Source organism: Capricornis sumatraensis, chromosome 7 (assembly GCF_032405125.1).
Source record: "Capricornis sumatraensis isolate serow.1 chromosome 7, serow.2, whole genome shotgun sequence".
NCBI classification, from domain to species: domain Eukaryota; kingdom Metazoa; phylum Chordata; class Mammalia; order Artiodactyla; family Bovidae; genus Capricornis; species Capricornis sumatraensis.
In genome coordinates, this window is record NC_091075.1 from 7,466,007 (window position 1) to 7,491,008 (window position 25,002).

Here is a 25,002-nt window from a genome sequence, read left to right on the forward strand (position 1 = left end):
GCAGGCTTGCTTTCTTCTTTCTGTGTCTTATGTTGCATATCCAAGTCCCTCTGAAAGCCTGCTTGCTTTCATAATGTATCCCCCTACTCCTCTTCAGATTAGTGGCTACCCCCCTGGGGTAGGTCTTCAGCACCTCTTGCTCACTTTATTGCTATTGCTTCTCTAGCGTCTCTGCTTTTCCTTGTCTCCCTTGCACCCTCTTCTCAGCTCAGCCACCTTATTAGCATTCTAAATGCCAAGTGAATCATACCTCTTACCTGCTCAAAATACATTATAGACATTTTGTGTCTCTCTCAGTGAAAGACAAAATTCCTTCAGGGGACTCACCATCCTCCAGGACTTATCTCTCCTCTGGATACTTCTCCCGTTTGTCTGACCTCATCTCCTCATTTCTGCGTGTCGCCCTCTTAGCTCCCGTCACACTCGCCTCCATTGGTTTCCTGCCTGGAGCACCTTGGTGACCTGGCCCAGCTCCCCCACTCCATCAGACCGCTGACATGCCATCCTCTCAGCAAGAATCCCCATGGCCACTGCTTAAAACAGCTGCCCCGTGCTCTGAGACCTCTGACGTCCTCCTGCCATGCTCTGGTTTTCTCTGTAGCGTGTGTCTGGTATTTCATCACTTGTTAGTTGTTGTCTCTCTGCTAGCATAAGAGCCCAGTGAGCGCGGGGACATTTGCTTTTCTTTGCACAACTGTATCCACAGAATATACAACAAGACTGACATGAAGTGCATGTCATAGACTTGGCACAAAATAAATAATGAAAGAAGTGTGAAGAGTGCTATTTGGAGGAGAGTCCTTTTGCCCTTTTGGAGGGAGTTTTTACGTTTTCTTTTTAATTTGTTATAACCCTTTATATTAGCAATTTAAAGCTTTTGGTTTATGTTGCAGATTTTTCTTTGTCCCCAATATTTTTGCTTTGCAGTTTTAAATTTAATTCTTTCTCTCATCTGAATACCTGGATTTCTGCCATCCTTAGAAAGTCTTTCCCTACACAAAAATTATTTAAATATTCACTATTTTCTTCTAGTATCTTATTCTTCAGATTTGAGAAAACATCTGAATTGAAATGGGATTTGTCTCTTGTAACAGGTGGGGAATAGGCACAACTTAATTTTTTCTGAATGTCTCAATTGCCTTACAACCATTCACTGAACAATCCAGTTGTTTAGTTGCTAAGTCATGTCTGACTCTATGACCCCGTGGACTGTAGTCTGCCAGGCTCCTCTGAATATGAGGTTTTCCAGGCAAGAATACTGAAGTGGTTTGCCATTTCCTTCTCCAGAACAATCCAGTATTCTTACACAAATTTGAAATGTCATATTTTCCTATACTAAATGTTCCTATATCTTGTATTGTGAAACTCTTTGTTCTATTTTGTTGACGTATTTATTTATTCCTCTCATTTAAATATCATTATTACTAGTACATTTGAACACCTGTAGTTTATGCTGAGTTTTAAATATTTGTTCCTCCCATGCTTTATGTGTATTTTTCATAGGCAAAAAAGCACAACAGTCTCTTTTTCACTAACATTATGTTATTAGGTAATATTTATATCTTTAATATTATAATGTCCATTAGACTAAGAAAATGTATCAATAGATATGCTGTAAATAAAGTGGCTTCTCTTTAAATTATTCCCTTTATTTCTATACCTCAGGTATCATGACACAGCCCATCAATTGCATGCTTTACTTTAACAAGAGACTATAGTTCAGTTTTTTATATATCAGCATTTATGAGCATTGTTATCTTGCCATCATCCATGGTAGAATGTATTTTGCTTTATGAGTTTGTAACAAATGGGTGAATACTGATATGTAATAGGAAACAGGGGAGGTAATAAGCTGTTTTTACTGTTCCATTTTTTACCTAGCAGGAGGTTTTCTGTTGCTTGTTGCTCACACACATATTCTTGTCTGTCACGTAATTCGTGGTGCTTACCACACGTATGCTGCTCGACATTTGGCACACTACTGAAACTTTCTGAACCTTAGTTTCCTCATCTATAATATGGGGACCCTAATAGCATTTTATTTCAAATTGCTGTTAGATTTAAGTGAAATAAATTCATGTAAAGTGTTTAGTGTAACATTTGACTCAATAAAAATAATGTATTTTACCTGCTGTTAATTATAACATGAATAAATGCTCTAATTTAATTCAGGGGAAAAACAGCTCTTAGGACTGAAAATTATTTGAAGTTAGTCAGTGAAGTTGAGAGAAAGGATGGAAACAGCCTCCCTCACACCAGTTTCCTTTGTGTTGAAAATACTGGGCCAGCATAAAGTCTGTCCAGTGGTAAAGGAAGTTTGGGCTTTAGAGAAATCACATATCATTTCACTCTGCAAAGTAGATCTTGAGAAAGCTCATTGTGTATTTAGATTAGCCTTTGAGATTATATGGAGAAGGCAATGGCAACAATTTCTTTTACTGCTTATCAAGTGTATAATTAATATGAGAAGCTTAAAAATACAGTTGTTTTTCTCCCGTGAACATAGCCTATTTGTGTTTCTGATTTCATGGAAGAATGTTCCAAGAAGAAACAGTATGTTGTCTGCCTTCCTCTCTCTTCTGGTTTCCATCGTGAATCCAAGCTCTGGTTACTGTAATGACTGGTCAGTCCTAGAGCCTACTGACTCAGGTTGTCTTCCTTCTGCAGACCCACTCGGAGGAGAGGCCGTTCCAGTGTGAAGAGTGTAAAGCTCTCTTCCGGACTCCATTTTCTTTGCAGAGACACCTGCTTATACATAACAGTAAGTCACAATCCTGGCAGATGAAGACCAAAGGAACCTATTAAAATGTAGACATCACAGAAGCAGAACTATAAAGTAGTTATGTAATCTACTTTTGAACTTAAAAAAAAATGGATTACTGCCTTTCACCTTTTCTTCCTCTAGTCTAGCTTTATTTTTGCAAGCTAAGATTAATCGTTTTATGAGGCATATCATTTTATATCATTTTTCCCACTCTTTAAAGCTAGTGTATAAAAACATGTCATGGTCAATAAAATATCTTTGAAATTTGCTCTGAAACAGACACTTATGTTCCTTTTTAAATGTCATTATTAAGAGACTCTTTAAAACATGCAGATACCTGGCATGATTTTATTAGTTCACAGGCTTTTACAGTGGGAAAGAATTAGAGTAAACGTCTAATTTAAGCTCTTCGTTTGAGGGGAGTTGAGGAAATTGAGGCTCAGAGAAGCACGGTGATACACTCAGGGTCGCACAGACTGCTGGCGGAGTGGGTGCAGCATGCAAGCACCGGTCAGTCTGCTCTGATCTCTTATTTCTTTTGGCAAGGGCATTTTTTTGAGGGGAAGTGAGAATTACGTTATTTACATATATACTGTGAAAGTGTGTCTAGCAGTTACACTGAGAGCTGATTTTAGAATACCACACTGTAAAGAAAATGTAATTGCAAAGTGAACTTTTAAAGTGAGTTGTGTTCAGATGTTAAAGTAACCAGAGATGTGTATCTGCTTTGCTATATATAAAGTTAAATAAAAATGGTATAACTTAACTAATACTTACATGTCTTGCTTTTGATTTGAGTTGTTTAATCAGTAGAACGTCCCCTAACATGTAGTTTCTACTGCTGATTAAATTTTTAATATTTCTGAGGAAAGCAAAACAATCAATCTTGACATTTTATTGTACAGATAAGATATTATCTTGGAAGACATTTTCTCTGGTCAAGTCAAAGTATCTAAACTGTGAAATAAGAAGACCCTGAAGTCTCTATATTCATGAAGTGGGACAGTTGTGACGGACTGCATCTCCCCCACGGAAAAGGCAGTCCTGTGACTTCATGTCTTTCTGTAGTCAGCTCACAGCTCTGGAGAAGTTGTCAGCACCACTCTCCATTTTCCTTATAAAGAACAGCTATGCATTTAAGAAGTAAATTTTGTCATTAACAGCAGGAATTTCCATCTCATTTCACTGTCATTTGAGTAAGAGAAAACCTGTTATGAGCTGAAGGGATTTTAGAATAGGGATTCAGACAAGGGAATCTCATTTATATTGTTAAGACTTCCATGGCTGATCTTGGTCTGATGCTCAGGAAATTTTTTTTTTATGGATGAAATTTTTTGTAGCAGCAAGTGGATATTTTTGATTTCAGCTTTTTAGTTCTCATCCACTTGAGAGTAAGATGAAGTGACTGAGTGTAGACAGTGTTTGTGCATTCTGTATCTCACATGATGCCGATCTGCTGGTCCATGCATCAGTCAGAGGCTTTATGAAGCCACATCAAGACATTTAGCCAGGAAGATCACCTTGGGTAATGGGTGAGCAAATGTGTCCTTTAAGGTAAACATCACTTCAGGCTAGTGAGCTGAAAGGGTGGGAAAACCAAAAGTGGCTAAAATAAAGAGGACAAAAGACTAGATCTTGTCTTATCCAATATAAAATTTACAGCCCATTTAACTTCAAAATACGAGATTTGTTTTAGAAACTTACATCACACTGTGGCTCCAAATATGAAGGATAAGTTGTCATAATTATTTTGGAAATTATTGTTATTTCCTAATACACTGAAGACCAAAAGGCAGGTTGCTAGCTTGCTTCTTGGTTTTAAGATAGGGAAAATTCCTGATAAATTCAAGGTAAAGAAATCTGATAAAATCAGATAAAATCTCACGTGAGGATTTCAAAGTTCTGATAAACTTTAAAAAATCAGGAATTAAAATATGAAAACAAAAAGGTATGCACTACCTTGGTATAGCTTGATGAGATTTTTGTACAGGAACCAAGATTTTGATTCACTTAATGCTTTAAGGGAAATACTTTGATAAGAGCAATCTTGGAGTAGTGTTATCCAGTGCCTTGGTATTGTTAACTTCTAGAGTCTTATGTCAGTTGTCCTTTCACTCTCACTGGTTAAACATTTCACACAAATAAAATTTTAAATCACAAAAGACACATGAAGAGAAACGAGATGACGGTAGTAACACCCTGCAACAAAAATGCAGAAAGGCAAGATACAGGCACACCCCTCAGAGTCTGCACAGCTCACGCACAGTTTGGTGTGACTATTTCAGGTATCAAATTCAACAACTCAACAGCTTCCTTAAAGACTTTGAGACTTTCAAGAGCTGAACTTCTGTTTGAAAAGATGAAGGGGAAGTTATTGGCTTTTTCCTTTTTATTTTCTTTCTTCTTGTCCTCCCTCAAATTGATGTGAAGAGATAATGGGGTCTTCAAATTTCTAAATATATGCTAGTTAAAATGGAGGGGAAGGTAAAGGATCTTGGTTGAAATTGAGGTAATCTCATATTTAGGTAAAGAAATTTATCAGCATATTTGTCTTATAATGGATATTATTTGTGAATTTGGGCTATTATAATTGGTCTCTAAAAAGGGAGAATATATGCAAACACTAATCTGTCTTTATACAGGTTACATATGTTTTCTGACTTTTTGGGAGAGATCACTATCTAATTGGGCACATGGATCAGTTAAAATGTATTTAAAATGGACTTTAGACATAGCTTGATATGAGAGTTTAAAAAGTCCTGCCGTCTCCCTAAACATAGCTTTGGGAGTGCTTGCCTGCAAGAGGAGGCTGTTTAATGCGAAAGTGAGAACCCTCCCAGGCACCCAGGGCTCTGGGTTGGAAAGGGTGGTTGCCTGTCTGGTATCCCTGCCTCCATATAGGTGCCTCTCTGAGATGTAGCCCCCAGATGAGCACCTGGACATGGAAGCCCTTCCCCAGCCTTATCGCAGTGAACCAAGGACAGCTGTTGGGCTGAGGGAGAAAGGGGAGATGCAGCCTGCTCCTGTCCCAGGGTGTAGGACCCACTCTGACCTCCTCCTCCGGGGACTTCATACCAGCTTCCTGTCCAAGAGCCAGCTCTTCCCTGCCTCTGATGGCCAGAGGGAGAGTGGTGATGGGAGGGGACTTCAGGAGGGCCTGCCAGGCAACTCACTGCTGAACACAAGTGCCTGTGCCCCTCACACTGAAGCCTGTTCCCTAGAAATACTGCCATTAAAATTCTTAGAATCTTTACAAAATTAGCGAATTTAGTCCCTACATTTTCCAGTTAAAGGCACTGAGAATCCAGTTAAAGGTTAAAGGACTCCCCCTGCTCCCCCACCTAATTGACACAGGGGATAGCAAATATGGAACTGAAAAAGTTGTTGGAGGAATGACCTTTTATGATTACTATGAATTGTTAGAGCTGTAAAGCTCTGGTTTTGGAGAAAACAGCACTAAATCTGGTAGACGTGAAGGGGTGTTAACAGTACCCTGTTGTTGCATCTGGTTCTGTAATTTGATTTTTCATTTCTAAGGTGAGAGGACATTCAAGTGTCATCACTGTGATGCTACCTTTAAAAGAAAGGACACCTTGAATGTTCATGTCCAGGTGGTCCATGAAAGACACAAGAAGTACAGATGTGAGCTGTGTAATAAGGCATTTGTTACACCTTCAGTACTCAGAAGTCATAAAAAAGTAAGTAGAAACCTTCTGTGACTTTGAAAGGATTATGTATTTTAACTGTACAGGTGTATGTGTTAATTATAATCGATTTTATATTAATCTATCAATATATTTACCCAGAACGACAAGGAACCCATGATTGATACTAACTCTTGAGCATATGTCTGTTTTCTTCATTTTATCAGAAGAGAATATGTTTGAAAGCAAACATAGATTTAGGTATGGTTCTGTGCAGTCCCAAGCTATGCTGATAGTGACACAGACTGCTCACTGAGTGAGCTTTTACTCACTTCTAGACATTTTTTGATTAACATAGGTTTCTTTTTTGAAGCTATTGATAGGACTTTTAATAGCTTTAGTTTTGAAGGCTAGTTCAGATAATTATTGACAGATTATTAGACTGAGCTCTTCTAGGATTGGAGTGGTCCTTCTACGTCTTGCATCCCTAGGACCTAGGGAAGTTCCTGGTACAGACCAGGGATGTGATAAGTATTTGCTCAGCGCAAATAAAAGGGTGTTCATACTGATGGTGATTTGGAGATTATCATAGTTGTGTTATCCTAATTACCTCCAGCACATCAACAGGTTGTTTCTACTTGTTGATTAAATGCATTTTAAGTAAAATTTTAAAACAGCAAAATTGATACTATGGTTAATGAAGCTGAAGGTCTTAGTGTTGACTTTAGAAATGACTGTGACACGTGGTAGTTTTCTGTTGCTCAGTGTGTCCTGCTGAATGAAGGCAGAAGTAACTTCTGCCATTATAACTCTTATTTTGGTACCTATCCTTAACACAGCTGTTTCAGAAGGACTGAATTGAGTAACTTTCTTTTCTTGCATCTTTAATGCTCAGTAATAATGATACTGTCTTCTCTTTTCAAAACTCAGAATAATGGTTTAACTTCCATTGACTGGATTACTTTTTCATGAATTTATTAACCTTTTGTTGTGTTTTAATCAATGAGAGAAAAGGTAATGAGTTTTCAAGAAAGATATAGTTGTTTGTCTGCAATAACAGATTGTCATAGAATATATTTACTAGTGCATTGTTCATTTTCGACTCCTGTATTTACCCAAATATTGTTCTCATATAGATTTGTTTTCATGCTTTCTTATCCATATTTAAGATTTTTAGTGTTATACGTTCAGTATCTTTTAATACCATCCAATCGAATTCTGCACCTAATAGTACATATTTTTGAATTAAGCTCAAAGGAACATTTTAATTCTTTTCATTACTATTGCCTTAATGTCCTTTAATTTGAAACTTATACCAGTGAAGTACACATAACTGAGTTATAAGTAAGGGAACAATGAAATACTTATGTGACAGCAAGAGAGATCCTGTGGATTTTATAAAGATATTACAAATTACTTGGTAGTTGCCTGTTTGGAATAATCCAGTGTTGAAATAACTACATTTTATAGCTGTATAAAATTTCTAAACAGTGTTACATTAATCAGAAAGAATGGCCGTATTTTGTCTGTTCTGTCAGGGACTAAGAAGAACACAGGTCTGTTATACATTAAAATGTTACACCATTTCGTTAAACTGAACCATAATGCGGAACATGGGAGTAACAGTTCTTGCTGAGGTGTAAAGAATGTAGACCTGGTTTGTACAAGAACTTGTAGGGAAAATGGAAAGTTAAGTGCCTGCCAAATGCGGATTCAAGGAGCCCTCTGTTGTAGACAGTATCATTGGCTATTATGGCTGTCGATTAGACTGTATTCCTCAAACTTGTGAATAATACAAATCTTTTTCAATGGAGAAAACCTAAAGGACACTGAAGTTGATGAAGATATTTCATTTATAACTCTTTTAAAATTACAATTATGATAGTTTATATCCAAATACAGATTATAATTCAAATATGAGAATTTATAAAGTAAATATCAACCAGTAAGTTTATGAAACTGATTATATTAAGATTAACAATCAATTTGGGGCTTCCCTGGTGGCTAAGTGGTAAGGAACCCACCTGCTAGTGCAGGAGACGCAGGTTTGATCCCTGGGTCTGGAAGATCCCCTGGAGGAGGAAATGGCGCCCCACTCCAGTATTCTTGCCTGGAAAATCTCATGGACGGAGAAGTCTGGCAGGCTGCAGTCCATGGTGTCACCAAAGAGTCGGATACAACTTAGTAGCTCAACAATAGCAACAATAGTCTTTTTAATATGGAAGATGAGAATGTTTGGCCAGGTTTGTGATTCTTCAGGTTTACCAAGTTATGACATAAATGCTCCACCCCTTTTTCTGTATTCCAACCAGACTGTCTTTCCCTTCTGGGGACACATCATTTTAAAAAAGTTTTCCTGTTCTTTTTACTTTTTCTTGTTGTTATTGTTTAGTTGCTAAATCACATCTGACTCTTTGCAACCTCATGGCAATTCAAATAATGATACTTCTAATAATTTGCATAAACGCAAATGCTTCCAGACACAGGTGCTGGAAGTTCTGTTTTGTAATTGTGGTGGTAACCCAGATGATCCACGATATGCTGTTATTAACATGTCACTGAGATTAAAAAAATCTACAAATGATTTGAGAGAATGTACAGGTATCTGAAGTGATTGCCTCCTCCTCTCTTCTTTTCCCTTCTCCTAAGTTTGAAAAAAGCAATGAAACTTGAAGAGTGGCTCTGACCCCTCATTTATTGACATGACCTATTTTGATACTGGTAGAAACACTGGTCACCTGATGAGATCGTGAGACAAGTTTTAAACATTCCATCCGCATCCTCTTTTGGGAGAGGTCACTCTCTTTTTCTTCTTTCTTTGCACTCTCACATTTTATCAAAACTGGCTTTTGATGATACTCATTCACCTTTTCTTGTGTGGTAGTTTTATGCTCAGATAAAAGATATGTTGAAGGCAACAGTGATCTTTGAGATTCAGTGTTTATTTAACGCTTGCTGATTTTCAAGATGAAATCAGATTTATTCTTTTTCTTTGCTTTGTAGTAAAATCAATTCAGTCGAACAAATATGATGCAAGTAACAGAGTACTTTATTGAGATTAATTCTGTCCTCAAGTGTTAAGTGCACACAAAGAAAGTGAAAAATGCTTCTAAGGAAGTGTTTCATGGCACAGTCAAGGGCAGCTGTAGCCCCACTTAGATTATGTGGTTTTGCTAGCATACACTAGTTTTGAATAACTTAATCATTTTTAGATGGGGGCTCCATAAAGGCTTAAAATGTAAACTGCAGAATTATTTTCAAATTTACACTAATGCATGATTCTAAGAGGTTTTTTTTGAACCAGTGGGAATACCCATGATAAATTGTTTAAAATCTCATTGTGATATTAAATCATTTTAAAGAAACGTAATCCTGGGAAAAAAGGATTTACTGTTGTCAGAAGCACTTAATCATTTCTACCTAATTCTTTACATTTGTCCTCAACCCTTTTTATTTCTTTTTGTTTAGACGCATACGGGAGAAAAGGAGAAAATCTGTCCATATTGTGGCCAGAAATTTGCCAGCAGTGGTACACTGAGAGTTCACATCCGTAGCCACACAGGTATGTGGGTTGTAATTGGCAATAAAGACGACACAGAGAAATCAGTTCCTCTAGGATAAAGAATTTATAATTTTACAAAGTGGCTCCAAGTTTAAGAATTAATCTTGACTGTTTTCTGTCTTATAAAGTTTTGTAACATCTTGGTTCTTACTCTAGAAAAATTTTGAATAAGTATCCTTTCCCAAACTAAGTTAAATATCTAAAGTGGAAACTTTTTAATGTTTGTTTGTGATATAACTGATTTACTTTATATACTAGGCTAATGGATGGAATAGGGACTAGCAGTTTCATAGAAGGCTGAGGGCTTCCTCTTAAAACTCTTCCTATAACTTGCATTAGATATGCCCTTTTAAAATGTTAGACGTCCTTGGAATGTGGTTTGAATGCTGTAGGATTTTGTTGAACACAAGGGTGATGTGACCACAGTATCTGTTATGCCATGAATTGCTTCCTAAAGACTTTCTTCATTTCTTAACGACTTCCTATGTATTTTCTCACCTTAAAGAGGGCTGTGCCCTAATGAAGAGTGAAGGAACATCTGAATACTCTTGAAAGAATTTTGTTTGGATTTTGTCTGTCATGTAGAGAAGTACTTGAGAAGACTTGAAAGAATGCTCTTAATTTTGATAGCCATGTGTCACAACTATATGTGACTCTTAAGGGGTCCTCAGTAGCTGGAATGTGTTTGGTAAACTGTGTAACTGAATTACATTGCTAAAGCTTTTTATTCAAGGGCCATAGTTTTTGACTTTATCATTGTGTCCCCAGCACCTAACTTAGTGTTTAGCACAGTAACTGTGTGGTGAATGAGAAAAAGTTAGTTTAGGCAGGTCAAACTGCTAGACCATTCAGGTATGATCTAAATCAAATCCCTTATGATTATACAGTGGAAGTGAGAAATAGATTTAAGGGCCTAGATCTGATAGATAGAGTGCCTGATGAACTATGGAATGAGGTTAGTGACACTGTATAGGAGACAGGGATCAAGACCATCCCCATGGAAAAGAAAAGCACAAAAGCAAAATGGCTGTCTGAGGAGGCCTTACAAATAGCTGTGAAAAGAAAAGAGATGAAAAGCAAAGGAAAAAAGGAATGATATAAGCGTCTGAATGCAGAGTTCCAAGGAATAGCAAGAAGAGATAAGAAAGCCTTCTTCAGCGATCAATGCAAAGAAATAGAGGCAAACAACAGAATGGGAAAGACTAGAGACCTCTTCAAGAAAATTACATATACCAGGGGAACAGTTCATGCAAAGATGGGCTTGATAAAGAATAGAAATGGTCTGGACCTAACAGAAGCAGAAGATATTAAGAAGAGGTGGCAAGAATACAAAGAAGAACTGTACAGAAAAGATCTTCATGACCCAGATAATCATGATGATGTGATTGCTAATCTAGAGCCAGACATCTTGGAATGTGAAGTCAAGTGGGCCTTAGAAAGCAGCACTATGAACAAAGCTAGTGGAGGTGATGGCATTCCAGTTGAGCTGTTTCAAATCCTGAAAGATGATGCTGTGAAAGTGCTGCACTCAATATGCCAGCAAATTTGGAAAACTCAGCAGTGGCCACAGGACTGGAAAAGGTCAGTTTTCATTCCAATCCCAAAGAAAGGCAATGCCAAAGAATGCTCAAACTACCACACAATTGCACTCATCTCACATGCTAGTAAAGTAATGCTCAAAATTCTCCAAGCCAGGCTTCAGCAATACGTGAACCGTGAACTCCCTGATGTTCAAGCTGGTTTTAGGAAAGGCAGAGGAACCAGAGATCAAATTGCCAACATCTGCTGGATCATGGAAAAAGCAAGAGAGTTCCAGAAAAACATCTATTTCTGCTTTATTGACTATGCCAAAGCCTTTGGCTGTGTGGATCACAATAAAGTGTGGAAAATTCTGAGAGAGATGGGAATACCAGACCACCTGACCTGCCTCTTGAGAAATCTGTATGCAGGTCAGGAAGCAACAGTTAGAACTGGACATGGAACAACAGACTGGTTCCAAATAGGAAAAGGAGTACGTCAAGGCTGTATATTGTCACCCTGCTTATTTAACTTCTATGCAGAGTACATCATGAGAAACTCTGGACTGGAAGAAACACAAGCTGGAATCAAGATTGCCAGGAGAAATATCAATAACCTCAGATATGCAGATGACACCACCCTTATGGCAGAAAGTGAAGAGGAGCTAAAAAACCTCTTGATGAAAGTGAAAGAGGAGAGTGAAAAAGTTGACTTAAAGCTCAACATTCAGAAAACGAAGATCATGGCATCCGGTCCCATCACTTCATGGGAAATAGATGGGGAAACAGTGGAAACAGTGTCAGACTTTATATTTTGGGGCTCCCAAATCACTGCAGATGGGGACTGCAGCCATGAAATTAAAAGATGCTTACTCCTTGGAAGAAAAGTTATGACCAACCTAAATAGTATATTCAAAAGCAGAGACATTAGTTTGCCGACTAAGGTCCGTCTAGTCAAGGCTTATGTTTTTTCCAGTGGTTGTGTATGGATGTGAGAGTTGGACTGTGAAGAAGGCTGAGCGCTGAAGAATTTATGCTTTTGAACTGTGGTGTTGGAGAAAACGCTTGAGAGTCCCTTGGACTGCAAGGAGATCCAACCAGTCCATTCTGAAGGAGATCAACCCTGGGGTTTCTTTGGAAGGAATGATGCTAAAGCTGAAACTCCAGTACTTTGGCCACCTCATGCGAAGAGTTGACTCATTGGAAAAGACTCTGATGCTGGGAGAGATTGGGGGCAGGAGGAGAAGGGGACAACCGAGGATGAGATGGCTGGATGGCATCATGAACTCGATGGACGTGAGTCTGCGAGAACTCCGGGAGATCGTGATGGACAGGGAGGCTTGGCATGCTGCGATTCATGGGGTTGCAAAGAGTCGGACAGGACTGAGCAACTGAACTGAACTGAGGCAGGTCAAAGAATCATTACGGTGACTATTATCCGTAGACTGAGAAAAAAGGACAGCCGTGAAGCATGATTTCTTATTTTGCAGCATGATTTCTTATTTTGCAGCCTAATTTCTAGTAATCTGGCTAAAGCTGAAATACCTAGGTCAACTTAGTAGTTGTCATCTTCGAATAGCCTCTTAAATACCTTTAAATGAAATATGTGAAGAGATGAAGTATTATATGTGATGACTGTGGAATAATGGGCGGCCTAAAGAAGAAAAAGAGGTCTTCTTGCTTAGAAGTAGCTAGAGAAAGTGAGGTTTTCAGGACAGCGTCCAGGAGAAGAATATAACAGAAAGCAGAGTAGGGAGAAGCAAAAAGGAAAGGGCAGCAGAGAACCATGTTGAGGACAGGCAGACTTAACATAGTGCCTCCGACTGGTAGCACCATGTCCTGGTTGTGCAGAAGAGGCAGGTGGATGATGGAGAGCAAGCAGAGAGCGCTGCTAAGCGCCAAGCCTGCCTGTGTAGCCTGGCAGTGTGGTCTTTGATGTCACCGGGCGCCATTCTCTTCTGTGCACTGGAGGCCATGTGGGATTGCGGTAGAGACAGGGAAGGGCAAGAGGGAGACCAGCCTTCCGTTAGGAATCAGTAATGCTTGGAACTGCGTCTTTGCGCCACCATCCTGAAAATGTAACTTACAGTTGCCTTGGCAGATTTTATGTCTGTCTGTGTGTGCTTGTGTATATATTGATAATTTGTGTGTGGAAGGAGGATGAGCAGGAAATGGGGAAAGTGTGTTATTTCTTCATATCATAGTAGTAAGTTTATAATAATGCCCTAAGCCATTACCGTCTAATTGAATTACTGTTGGTATAGTATGTTTTTATTTTTCTAATATTTTATTTGTTTATTTGGCTGTGCTGGGTCTCAGTTGTGGCATGCAGAGTCTTTAGTTACGGTGTGTGGGATCTCGTTCTCTGACCCAGGATGGAACCCGGACCCCTGTGTTGGGAGGGCAGAGTCTTAGCCACTGGGCCAGCAGGGAAGTCCCAAGTGTATTTTTGTTTAATAGCTTTATTGATTTCTGGCTGTGTGGGTCTTCATTGCTGTGTGGGCTTTTCTTTGGTGATGGAGAGCGAGGGCTACTCTCCAGTTGTGGTGCTCGAGCCTCTCACTGCAGTGGCTGCTCTGACTGGGGGGCTCGTGGTCTCAGGAGCTCTGGCACGGGCTCCACAGTTGTGGCACACAGATGTAGCTGCTCTGTGGTAGGTGGGATCTTCTCGGACCAGGGATTGAACCCATGTCTCCTGCATGGGCAAGGGGGACTTGTTACCACTGAGCCACCAAGGAAGCCCACAAGTGTGTTTCTAAAAGGCGGCGATTATTGTCTGGAATGCATTAAAATGTGTATTTTAGCACAGAGAAGATGAATCCAGTGATAGCTCAGCTGGTAAAGAATCCTCTTGAAACGCAAGAGATCCCAGATCAATTCCTGGGTCGGAAAGATCCGCTGGAAAAGGGATAGGCTACCCACTCCAGTATTCTTCTTCCCCTAGTGGCTCAGCTGCTAAAGAATCTGCCTGCAATGCGGGAGACCTGGGTTCGTCCCTGAGTTGGGAAGATCCCCTGGAGGAGGGCATGGCACTCCAGTCTTTTGGCCTGGAGAATTCCATGGACTATACAAAGAGTCAGACGCGACTGAGTGACTCATTCATTCATTCAATCATAGAGCCCTCGATTATTCAAAAATATTGCACCCTTGAGAATTCCAAGTGCCTGCATTTTATTTCACTTGTAGGTATGATGGGCAATGGAGAAGAATAACCTTAAATGAGTAATTTCTTCTAAAATTTTAATTTAAAAGTTGTATTAATAAGATTTTTGAGCTCTAAGAGTTCTGTCCGATAAAAATATTAAATAAGTGTAGTGGTTTTTGTTGTCATATATTATGTTCTGTATTATATGTAATCTAAATAATACTTAATCATAACATTTTATATATGATCTGGCTATTTAAATGTTGTACAGATTCTGTTCCATTGGTTTCTGATCAAGAAAACAGGCCACATGAATTCAGCCAACAGTGCTAAGGCACAGTCAGACACACATAAATTTAAATAAATAAAGTGAAAATATAAAGGTGGCTTATTTGTTTGTGTATGTCCACACAAATAGTTGTGTGTTTATTTATACTTGTTATTTACGAACTGACTTAGCATGCACATTTACTTATAACTAGATTTTTTTTTTCTGCTTAAAATCAGACTCATTTTCACATTTTGCAGTGCTGCTTTGAGTCACTCTGATGTGAAGCCAGTGTTTTTGGTGACAGCTGCTTGGCAGTATGGCTGGGACAGTATGGTGCCAAGCAGTTTGTCAGTGACTGCAGAGGTGGTATCTGGGTTTCCACAACAGTCCTGGCATGGATGTGTTTTTTTGTGTGTACAGATGTTGCTTTTGCTTCTGTTTTATTTGCTTTGTCCTATTCTCCAAATCTTATGCATCCATTTGCTCTTCTTGGAAGCTAGCTCAGTGACCAAATGAGTTTGTGTAATTAGTTAGCTTTGATGATAAAGCTTTCCTTATTTTGAGTTCTGTAAATTCAGTTTTTCTCTCCTTTTATTATTTTTTCTTATGAAGTCATGTGATTTAATTCAGCCCTTTCTCACATTAGATTTCGCTCTTTATGTTTGTGCTACAGTGTAACAGGGGCATGGGGTCACAGCCTATTCTATAGGAAGCATTTAGGTGTGTACAGTTAGGGACTGTGCAGTGAGATGAGGAGGACCCTGAGTGAAAATGGTGGGACAGTCACGACAGACAGCTGATGCAGCTCTGAGGAAGAAGGCACTCTGGATCATTGGTGCTCACACTTTGGCCTCAACCCTCCTTACCATCTTAGAAATCACTGGAGGCCTGGGAAGCTTTTGTTTGTGTGGGTTATATTTGTCTGTTGTTGTTTAGTTGCTAAGTCATGTCCAACCCTTTTGCAAGCCTGTGGACTATAGCCCACCAGGTTCCTCTGTCCTTGGGTTTTCCCAGGCAGAATACTGGAGTGGGTTGCCATTCCCTTCTCCAGGGGATCTTCCTGATGCAGGGATCAAACCCATGTCTGCTGCATTAGCAAGCGGATTCTTTACCACTGAGCCACCAGTTCAGTTCAGTTCAGTTCAGTCACTCAGTTGTGTCCGACTCTTCGCGATCCCATGAATTGCAGCATACCAGGCCTCCCTGTCCATCACCAACTCCTGGAGTTCACTCAGACTCACGTCCATCGAGTCAGTGATGCCATCCAGCCATCTCATCCTCTGTCGTCCCCTTCTTCTCCTGCCCCCAATCCCTCCCAGCATCAGAGTCTTTTCCAATGAGTCAACTCTTCGCATGAGGTGGCCAGAGTACTGGAGTTTCAGCTTTAGCATCATTCCTTCCAAAGAAATCCCAGGGCTGATCTCCTTTGAGAACATTTAACAGTATTTGTTAATTTGTTGAAAAGAACAACAGTACATCCATTACATATTAACATAAACAACATAGTTTTACAGAAAGGAGCTACATTTTCCTAGTCAGAAATAATTTAGTGAGGAGGGACACACTGTTGTACATCTCTGAAACTTTAATATCTGGCTCAAGAGGAGACAGCTAGGTTCTCATGTCTGTTTCTTAGCCCATCCTGCTGCAGTAAGTTCTTTTGGTTGCAGAATTTAAAGAAAATCTGGCCTCATGCAGATTTGCGGTTAGAGTTCTTAACTATCCTTTGTAAATAATTCTGCGTGTTGTTTATTACTTCAGTAAAACTCAAAAAGTAGTAGTTTTGTTTTTTTTTTTTTTCTTTTAAGGCTTGTATTGTGGAAATTCAAATCTTCTCAATGGGCTTCTCCTGTTCTGTTACTTTAAAATCCATTGGTGTGTTTTGTACTTTGAATGATCTTTTACCCTCACATGATTCTGTAACATGATGCACAGATCATGTGGAAAGTGTTGGCTCACCGAGTTACATATATCCTGCACACGTGTTAATGTCATCACTGATCTCATGAGACAAGTCTGAGTAATCGGAAGCCTTCAAGCATGGTAGCACATACAGATTTTCCAAAATTCTCAATTTTGCTTTGACTGCTCTAATTCTTACATTTGGTAAGGCATATTTCCCTCCCTACCTGCCTTTCTTCTCTTCTTTGAAATGACAGACTTTTTATTTAAAAAAGAAAAAGTTCACCAAATACCCAAATCTGAATAACCATGTTTTGTTGTCATTTTGTTTCGAGTAAAAATGATGTTCCACGAGAAAAAAACTGTTAGTTCAGCTCATGAATCAATCATACAAGTGCTTTTTCTTGAGATAACTTTTCATATATAATATACATTAAAGGAAGTTATTTCCCATTTCATAGCTAAGAATATTAAAACATGGTACTCAGGAGTTAAGGTTTAATAAAATTAATGTTAAGGTCTTAAAGGTTAAATAATAAGTTGTTAACCGTGGTTATTTGTTTGCATTTTAAATATGATAGCTTGAATTTTCTTCATGATTTTCTGTATTTTATATTTTTTCTACAATTTTCTTGTGTAAGCAAAATATTTAAAGTATATTAATGTTATGATTATGCAGGAAACTTTTATCAGAATATTCATGTTTAGCCATTTAGGTGTTACATATCTCTGTATCTTATTATCAAATGGGCCAGCATGAAGTACTTATAAAAATGCATGTTGAAAAGAGAAATGAAATTGAGAAAGCAAATATGGTAATATTAAACCTAAGTGAGGGTACATAGTGTTCATTGAACCATTTTTCTAATTTTTCTTCATGTTTGAAATTTTTCATAATTAAAAGGAGATGTGTTTTATTCCATGAGAACCATGGAATGGACACAGATAGCAAGTAGGGGCAGTTGAGATCTGTCTGTTGGACATCCAGCATCACAGCTCACATCTTTCTCATGCCTCCTTCTCCCTCATGGCCTGGCCCTTTCACCAGGGAATGCTGTATTCTTTCAACATAAACAGATTTTTGTTGTTGCGTTTTTTTGCTTACAGTTGTATTGCTCAGAGAGAAACTAGATTCTTCTGAAGGAACAGAATATCACTGCTTCATGCTTAATCATTTTAAAAAAGGAATTCCAGGAAACTTGCAATTCCGTGGATTGTTTAGAAGTTTTTTAAAATACATTTGAAAGCATATGTATTCTTAGAAACGAAAATGTAAAGAATTGAAAATAGCCAGTCCAGCTGTTACCCTATTGGAGACCCGTCGGTGGTTTCCCTTTTCCTTGTGCAGATGGCATCCTTGTGTTAACGCTTGGCATCCCAGGGTCTGTTAGTGGGCTTCTTTCCGTCCCCTCCAATCTCCAGTTAAATGTCACTTTCTTCCTGGCGTGTTACCTGTCCTTCTCTCCGCTCCCCTCCCATCATCTGTTTTGTTTGATGAGTTAATTCTGTAGGAACTGGCATCATTACAAACAATTGTGTGATATATTACAGTCTCTTGCACTGTGTTGCTTCTCACAGGAGATTTTGAGGGCTCCCATTGATGGGTATAAATGAATGTCTCTTCTCAGTTATGATATTAAACTTTATCTGTTCCCTGACTAGATTCTGAGCTGAAGGGCAAGGCAGATCTGGCTTTTTAATCAAGTTTATTGAAGGAGGGAAGCTTTCTCAGATATTACCTGCGTTAATCCTTTCATAGCCAATGTGATAGGTTTCTCAGATCATTCGTTCTCATTTTCTAAATGAAGCTGAGATTCAGAGAAGCAAATGACCTATCCAGTCAAAGTAATAAGATTCAAATCATCTTATTTCAAATTCTGTTTTTTTGGTGTTATCTCTTCTTTTTTTGCTACAAAGCTGTGAGCTGCTACATAACTATTATCACCACAAAAATGACAAAAATTCAATAACTTCTTCAGGATATAAAGTTGAGAAGTGGAATTCTGGAAGTATTGTTTTATTTCTGCGGTATGGCAAGTTTATGCTTTAGAACCAAATGAATGGTGTTTTGATTTTTTTTTTTAAGCAGCCATCACTTGTTCATTTACTCCTGAGTCATCTTTAGAGTGGGCAATAACAGAAAATGATGATTAAATTTAGTTTCACCAGATTCTTTTTATTTTTCTAAATGACTTTATTTTTAGGGCAGTTTTAGGTTCTTGGCAAAATAGAGAAAGGTACAGAGATTTCCCCATCTACTTTCCCCAGTCCACACATGCGTAGTCTCCCGTACTATCAATATTCCCAACCAGAATGGTACATTTGTTACAATTGATGAACCTACACTGCCGGCTTATAATCACCGGAAGTCTGTAGTTTACATTACTGTTCACTGTTGATGTTGTACACTCTTTTGGTTTGGACAAATGTGGATCCACCATTATAATATTCAGAGAATTTTCACTGCCCTAAAGATTCATTTTGCCTTATCTGTTCATCCAACCATTCTCAACCCCTGGCAACCACTGATCTTTTTACTATCTCCTTAATTTTTCATTTTCCAGAATGTCATATGGATGGACAGATTACTTCTTTTATTTCTGGGAAATGACTTTATTTATAGTTGACCCTTTCATTTAGATGGATGTACACTTGAATGCACTGCAGTGTGATGAGATTTTTATAGAGGTAGTAGGCTTTTCATCATTTTCCCATTATGTTGAAGGAGTCAGTTTCATTTTGTTTTTATAGGATTCAAACTGTCCATCAGTATTTGGGGAAGCCAGTTTTCTTTGTTGTAACATTAGATAACAGCTTTATGAAGAGGAAATATGACTTCAGTTTATGATTCTTTCCAGTTTGGCAGTTGGTAGCTTTCATCATTTCCTATCTGATTCAGGGACAGTATTACTTTGTGTAGCATTAAATGCAGTTTTCTTCATGTTAATTTTCTTAGAACAGGTTTTATTTTATTGACCCATGCCTGTGGGCATTCTATTAGGCAGTGATCACTTAGCTGTTGGATTACTACCAGTCTTTTAGTGCTGGGAAGAATCTTAGTATTTATATCTCTGTTGTATTTTTTTCTTAATGTTGCTGTTGTTGCTCAGTTGCATCTGACTCTTCATGACCCCATGGACTGCAGCACACCAGTGTGCTATCCTTTACTATCTATCCTATCCCTACTATACTATCCTATCCCTATCTTTTACTATCTATCAGAGTTTGCTCAGACTCATGTCCATTGAGTTGATGATGTAATGCAGCCATCTCCCTCTGTCATCCCTTTCTCCTGCCCTCAGTCTTTCCCAGCATCAGGGTCTTTTCTCACGAGTCAGCTTCCCACATCAGGTGGCCAAAAGTATTGGAGCTTCAACATCAGTCCGTCCAGTGAATATTCAGGCTTGATTTCCTTTAGGATTGACTTGTTTGATCTCCTTGTAGTCCAAGGGACTCTGAAGAGTCTTCTCCAGCACCACAGTTAGAAAGCATCAATTCTTTGGCACTCAGGCTTCTTTATGGTCCAAATCTCATATCCATACATGTCTATTGGAAAAATCATAGCTTTGACTGTATGGACCTTTTTCAGCAAATTAATGTCTCTGCTTTTTAATACACTGTCTAGGTTAGTCATAGCTTTTCTTCCAAGGAGCAAGCGTCTTTTAATTTCATGGCTGCAGTCACTGTCCACAGTGATTTTGGAGCCCTAGAAAATAAAAGTCAGCCACTGTTTCCATTGTCCCCCATCTGTTTGTCATGAAGTGATGGGACCAGCTGCCATGATCTTAGTTTTTTGAGTGTTGAGTTTTAAGCCAGCTTTTTCACTCTCCTCTTTCACAAGAGGAGAGCCTCCTCATCAAGAGGCTCTTTAATTCCTCTTTGCTTTCTGCCTTTAAGGTGGTATCATCTGCATGTCTGAGGGTATTGATATTTCTGCCAGCAGTGTGGCTTCCAGTTTGTGATTCATCCAGCCTGGCATTTTGCATGATATACTCTGCATGTAAGTTAAATAAGCAGGGTGACAATATACAGCCTTGATGTTCTCCTTTTCCTATTTGGAACCAGTCTATTGTTCCATGTCTGGTTCTAACTGTTGCTGGATGTGCATACAGGTTTCTCAGGAGGCAGGTAAGGTGGTCTGGTATTCACTTCTCTTTAAGAACTTCCTACAGTTTGTTGTCATCCACACAGTCAAAGGCTTTAGCATAGTCAATGATAATAGAGTTTAAAAACTGCATTTTAAAAACCTAATTCTTTCATGTTTTTATTTTTTTCCTTACTACCTTAAATAACCAGTTGTACCCTTGGTTCACCATCTTTCTTTTCTGTCTGCTGCCTCTCCCTTTTTTAGTCCCATTGCCGCCATACTAGGCTTTCCTTGTGGCTCAGCTGGTAAAGAATCTGCCTGCAATGCAGGAGATACCAGTTTGATTCCTGGGCTGGGAAACTACGCTGGAGAAGGGATAGGCTAACCACTACAGTTGCCAGGGTGAAGTATAATGAAACTCTGTTTTTTTCATTAACACTAAAAATGTCATTTTTTGCAAACCTTGTTTCTGTCATTTAAAATCCACTCATTCTTCCTAATTTGCTGATTAGAATAAGGGCATGCACAGCAAATATGCACAAGACATTTACTTTATACATTATAAAAATGTAATGGTCCTTAGTTTTAGAAAAGGAAGGGATTTCAGAAGTTTTCTAGTTCAGTTAGTATTAATTAAAAGCAAAATGGCTGTCTGAGGAGGCCTTACAAATAGCTGTGAAAAGAAGAGAAGCGAAAAGCAAAGGAGAAAAGGAAAGATATTCCCATTTGAATGCATAGTTCCAAAGAATAGCAAGGAGAGATAAGAAAGCCTTCCTCAGCGATCAATGCAAAGAAATAGAGGGAAATAACAGAATGGGAAAGACTAGAGATCTCTTTAAGAAAATTAGAGATACCAAGGAAACATTTTATGCAAAGATGGGCTTGATAAAGGACAGAAATGGTATGGACCTAACAGAAGCAGAAGATATTAAGAAGGAGGGGGCAAGAATACACAGAAGAACTGTACAAAAAAGGTCTTCACGACCCAGATAATCATGAAGGTGTGATCACTCACCTAGAACTAGACATCCTGGAATGTGAAGTCAAATGGGCCTTAGAAAGCATCACAACGAACAAAGCTAGTGGAAGTGATGGCATTCCAGTTGAGCTGTTTCAAATCCTGAAAGATGATGCTGTGAAAGTGCTGCACTCAATATGCCAGCAAATTTGGCAAACTCAGCATTGGCCACAGGACTGGAAAAGGTCAGTTTTCATTCCAATCCCAAAGAAAGGCAGTGCCAAAGAATGCTCAAACTACCACACAATTGCACTCATCTCACATGCTAGTAAAGTAATGCTCAAAATTCTCCAAGCCAGGCTTCAGCAATACGTGAACCGTGAACTCCCTGATGTTCAAGCTGGTTTTAGGAAAGGCGGAGGAACCAGAGATCAAATTGCCAACATCTGCTGGATCATGGAAAAAGCAAGAGAGTTCCAGAAAAACATCTACTTCTGCTTTATTGACTGTGCCGAAACTTTTGACTGTGTGGATCACAAGAAACTGTGGAAAATTCTGAAAAAGAAGGGAATACCAGACCACCTGTCCTGCCTCTTGAGAAACCTATATGCAAGTCAAGAAGCAACAGTTAGAACTGGACATGGAACAACAGACTGGTTCCAAATAGGAAAAGAAGTACGTCAAGGCTGTATATTGTCACCCTGCTTATTTAACTTATATGCAGAGTACATCATGAGAAATGCAGGGCTGGAAGAAGCACAAGCTGTAATCAAGATTGCCAGGAGAAATATCAAGAACCTCAGATATGCAGATGACACTACCTTTATGGCAGAAAGTGAAGAGGAGCTAAAAAGCCTCTTGATGAAAGTGAAAGAGGAGAGGAAAAAGTTTGCTTAAAGCTCAACATTCATAAAACTAAGATCGTGGCATTTGGTCCCATCACTTCATGGGAAATAGATGGGGAAACAGTTGAAACAATGTCAGACTTCATTTTTTTGGGCTCCAAAATCACTGCAGATGGTGATTGCAGCCATGAAATTAAAAGACGCTTACTCCTTGGAAGAAAAGTTATGAGCAACCTAGACAGCATATTCAAAAGCAGAGACATTACTTTGCCGACTGAGGTCCATCTAGTAAAGGCTATGGTTTTTCCTGTGGTCATGTGTGGATGTGAGAGTTGGACTGTGAAGAAAGCTCAGTGCCAAAGAATTGATGTTTTTGAAATATGGTGTTGGAGAAGACTCTTGAGAGTCCCTTGGACTGCAAGGAGATCCAACCAGTCCATCCTAAAGGAGACCAGTCCTGGGTGTTCATTGGAAGGACTGATGCTGAAGCTGAAACTCCAGTACTTTGGCCACCTCATGTGAAGGGTTGACTCATTGGAAAAGACCCTGATGCTGGGAGGGATTGGGGGCAGGAGGAGAAGGGGACGGCAGAGGATGAGGTGGCTGGATGGCATCACCGACTTGATACACATGAGTTTGGGTGAACTCCGGGGGTTGGTGATAGACAGGGAGGTCTGGCGTGCTGCGATTCATGGGGTTGCAAAGAGTCGGACATGACTGAGCAACTGAACAGAAGTAATACTTGGACAAAATACAATGATTTGCTAAGGTTACATAATTTATATGTGATTCATCTTGAATGAAACTTGAGGCTTAAACTTTCTCTAGTGTATCACGTTGCTGGTATTTTTATTTCTTATTCTTTTCCGTGCTTCCTAACCCTTAGTGTTACTCTTAAACTTACCCTAGAATTTTATTAATTCCTTCTGTAACTCATAATGTTAGATGATGTTATCATGTTGATAAACAAGCAGTTGAGGATAAAATCATCTCATCTTGGAAGCTTGAGGGTCTGTAGTTTGTTATTTATGGTCTAACTGAGATCTCTAAATATGGAGAAACTTCTGCGTCATATAATCAACCATCAGCGATACTTTGTTTTTTCATACCTGGTTCATATCCAGAGCTTCCCTTGTGGCTCAGACAGTAAAGAGTCTGTCTGCAATGCCAGAGACCCTGATTTGATCCCTGGGTTGGAAAGATTATCTGGAGAAGGAAGTGACACCCCACTCCAGTACTGTTGCTTGGAAAATCGTATGGATGGCGGAGCCTGGCAGGTTACAGTCCATGGGTCTCAAAGAGTCAGACACAACTGAGCGAGTTCACTTTCATATCCATATCCGTATCACTTTCATAGCCAGGATCCGTGGCTCATACGGGTGAGCCATATGGCTCATAGCATTGCTATGGGTGAACCATGAATAATCTGTCTTCAGATAGATTACAGGTTTTCAAATTCCATTTTATTGATTTCCTCCTCTTATGAGCTTTTATAAATTGCTTAACCTCTTCAAATCTTTGTTTCCTCACCTGAAAAGCAGGCATAATAAAAGCACTGACCTTATAACATTGTTTCAAGGTACAGATTAAGGTGTAGGCAGAGAACTTTGTACAGTGCCTAGCCTGGTGTAAGCTTGCTGTAATGTGAGCTCTTGCTGCCAACTGTGCTGCGTTTTGTTGTTTTTCCTGCTGCTGCTGCTAAGTCGCTTCAGTTGTGTCCGACTCTGTGTGACCCCATAGATGGCAGCCCACCAGGCTCCCCCGTCCCTGGGATTCTCCAGGCAAGAACACTGGAGTGGGTTGCCATTTCCTTCTCCAATGCATGAAAGTGAAAAGTGAAAGGGAAGTCGCTCAGTCGTGTCTGACTCTTCGCAACCCCATGGACTGCAGCCTACCAGGCTCCTCTGTCCATGGAATTTTCCAGGCTAGAGTACTGGAGTGGGGTGCCATTGCCTTCTCCGGTTGTTTTTCCTACTTGTATTTAATCACAAATGGATTCGTACTCCCTCAATATACTGTCTGACTCTCTAGTCCCATTGTGGTCATCAGCATCTTTTCATAACCTTTAGCAGCAGCATATAGATCATCTCTGGAACACGGATAAGGGTTTGCTGTCAGACAGCCTGGTGGTGCATGGACTGGGTTACCATCATTGTTAGTGAAGGTGAGCGTTTAGGTCCATGCCTGGCAGGCAGCTCTGTAATTTATCATCCAGGTTTCTATGCTGGACTGACAGAGATGGCACTCTGAGGGTCAGCTGAAATAGGAGAGCACATTTTCCTGTTGGTTTATAGCTTCTCAGGGTCA

The 25,002-nt window shown here is 39.3% G+C and overlaps 1 protein-coding gene across 3 annotated transcripts in view; it reads left to right on the forward strand.

The window, feature by feature from the left end:
* Positions 1–25,002, forward strand: part of PRDM5 (PR/SET domain 5) — a 262,625-nt gene that overhangs the window by 146,145 nt on the left and 91,478 nt on the right. For all 3 annotated transcript variants that reach the window (XM_068975244.1, XM_068975245.1, XM_068975246.1), the window contains 3 exons: positions 2,668–2,761; positions 6,302–6,462; positions 9,877–9,970. In XM_068975244.1, coding sequence (XP_068831345.1) covers positions 2,668–2,761; positions 6,302–6,462; positions 9,877–9,970 — 349 coding nt within the window. The remainder of the gene's footprint in view (positions 1–2,667; positions 2,762–6,301; positions 6,463–9,876; positions 9,971–25,002) is intronic.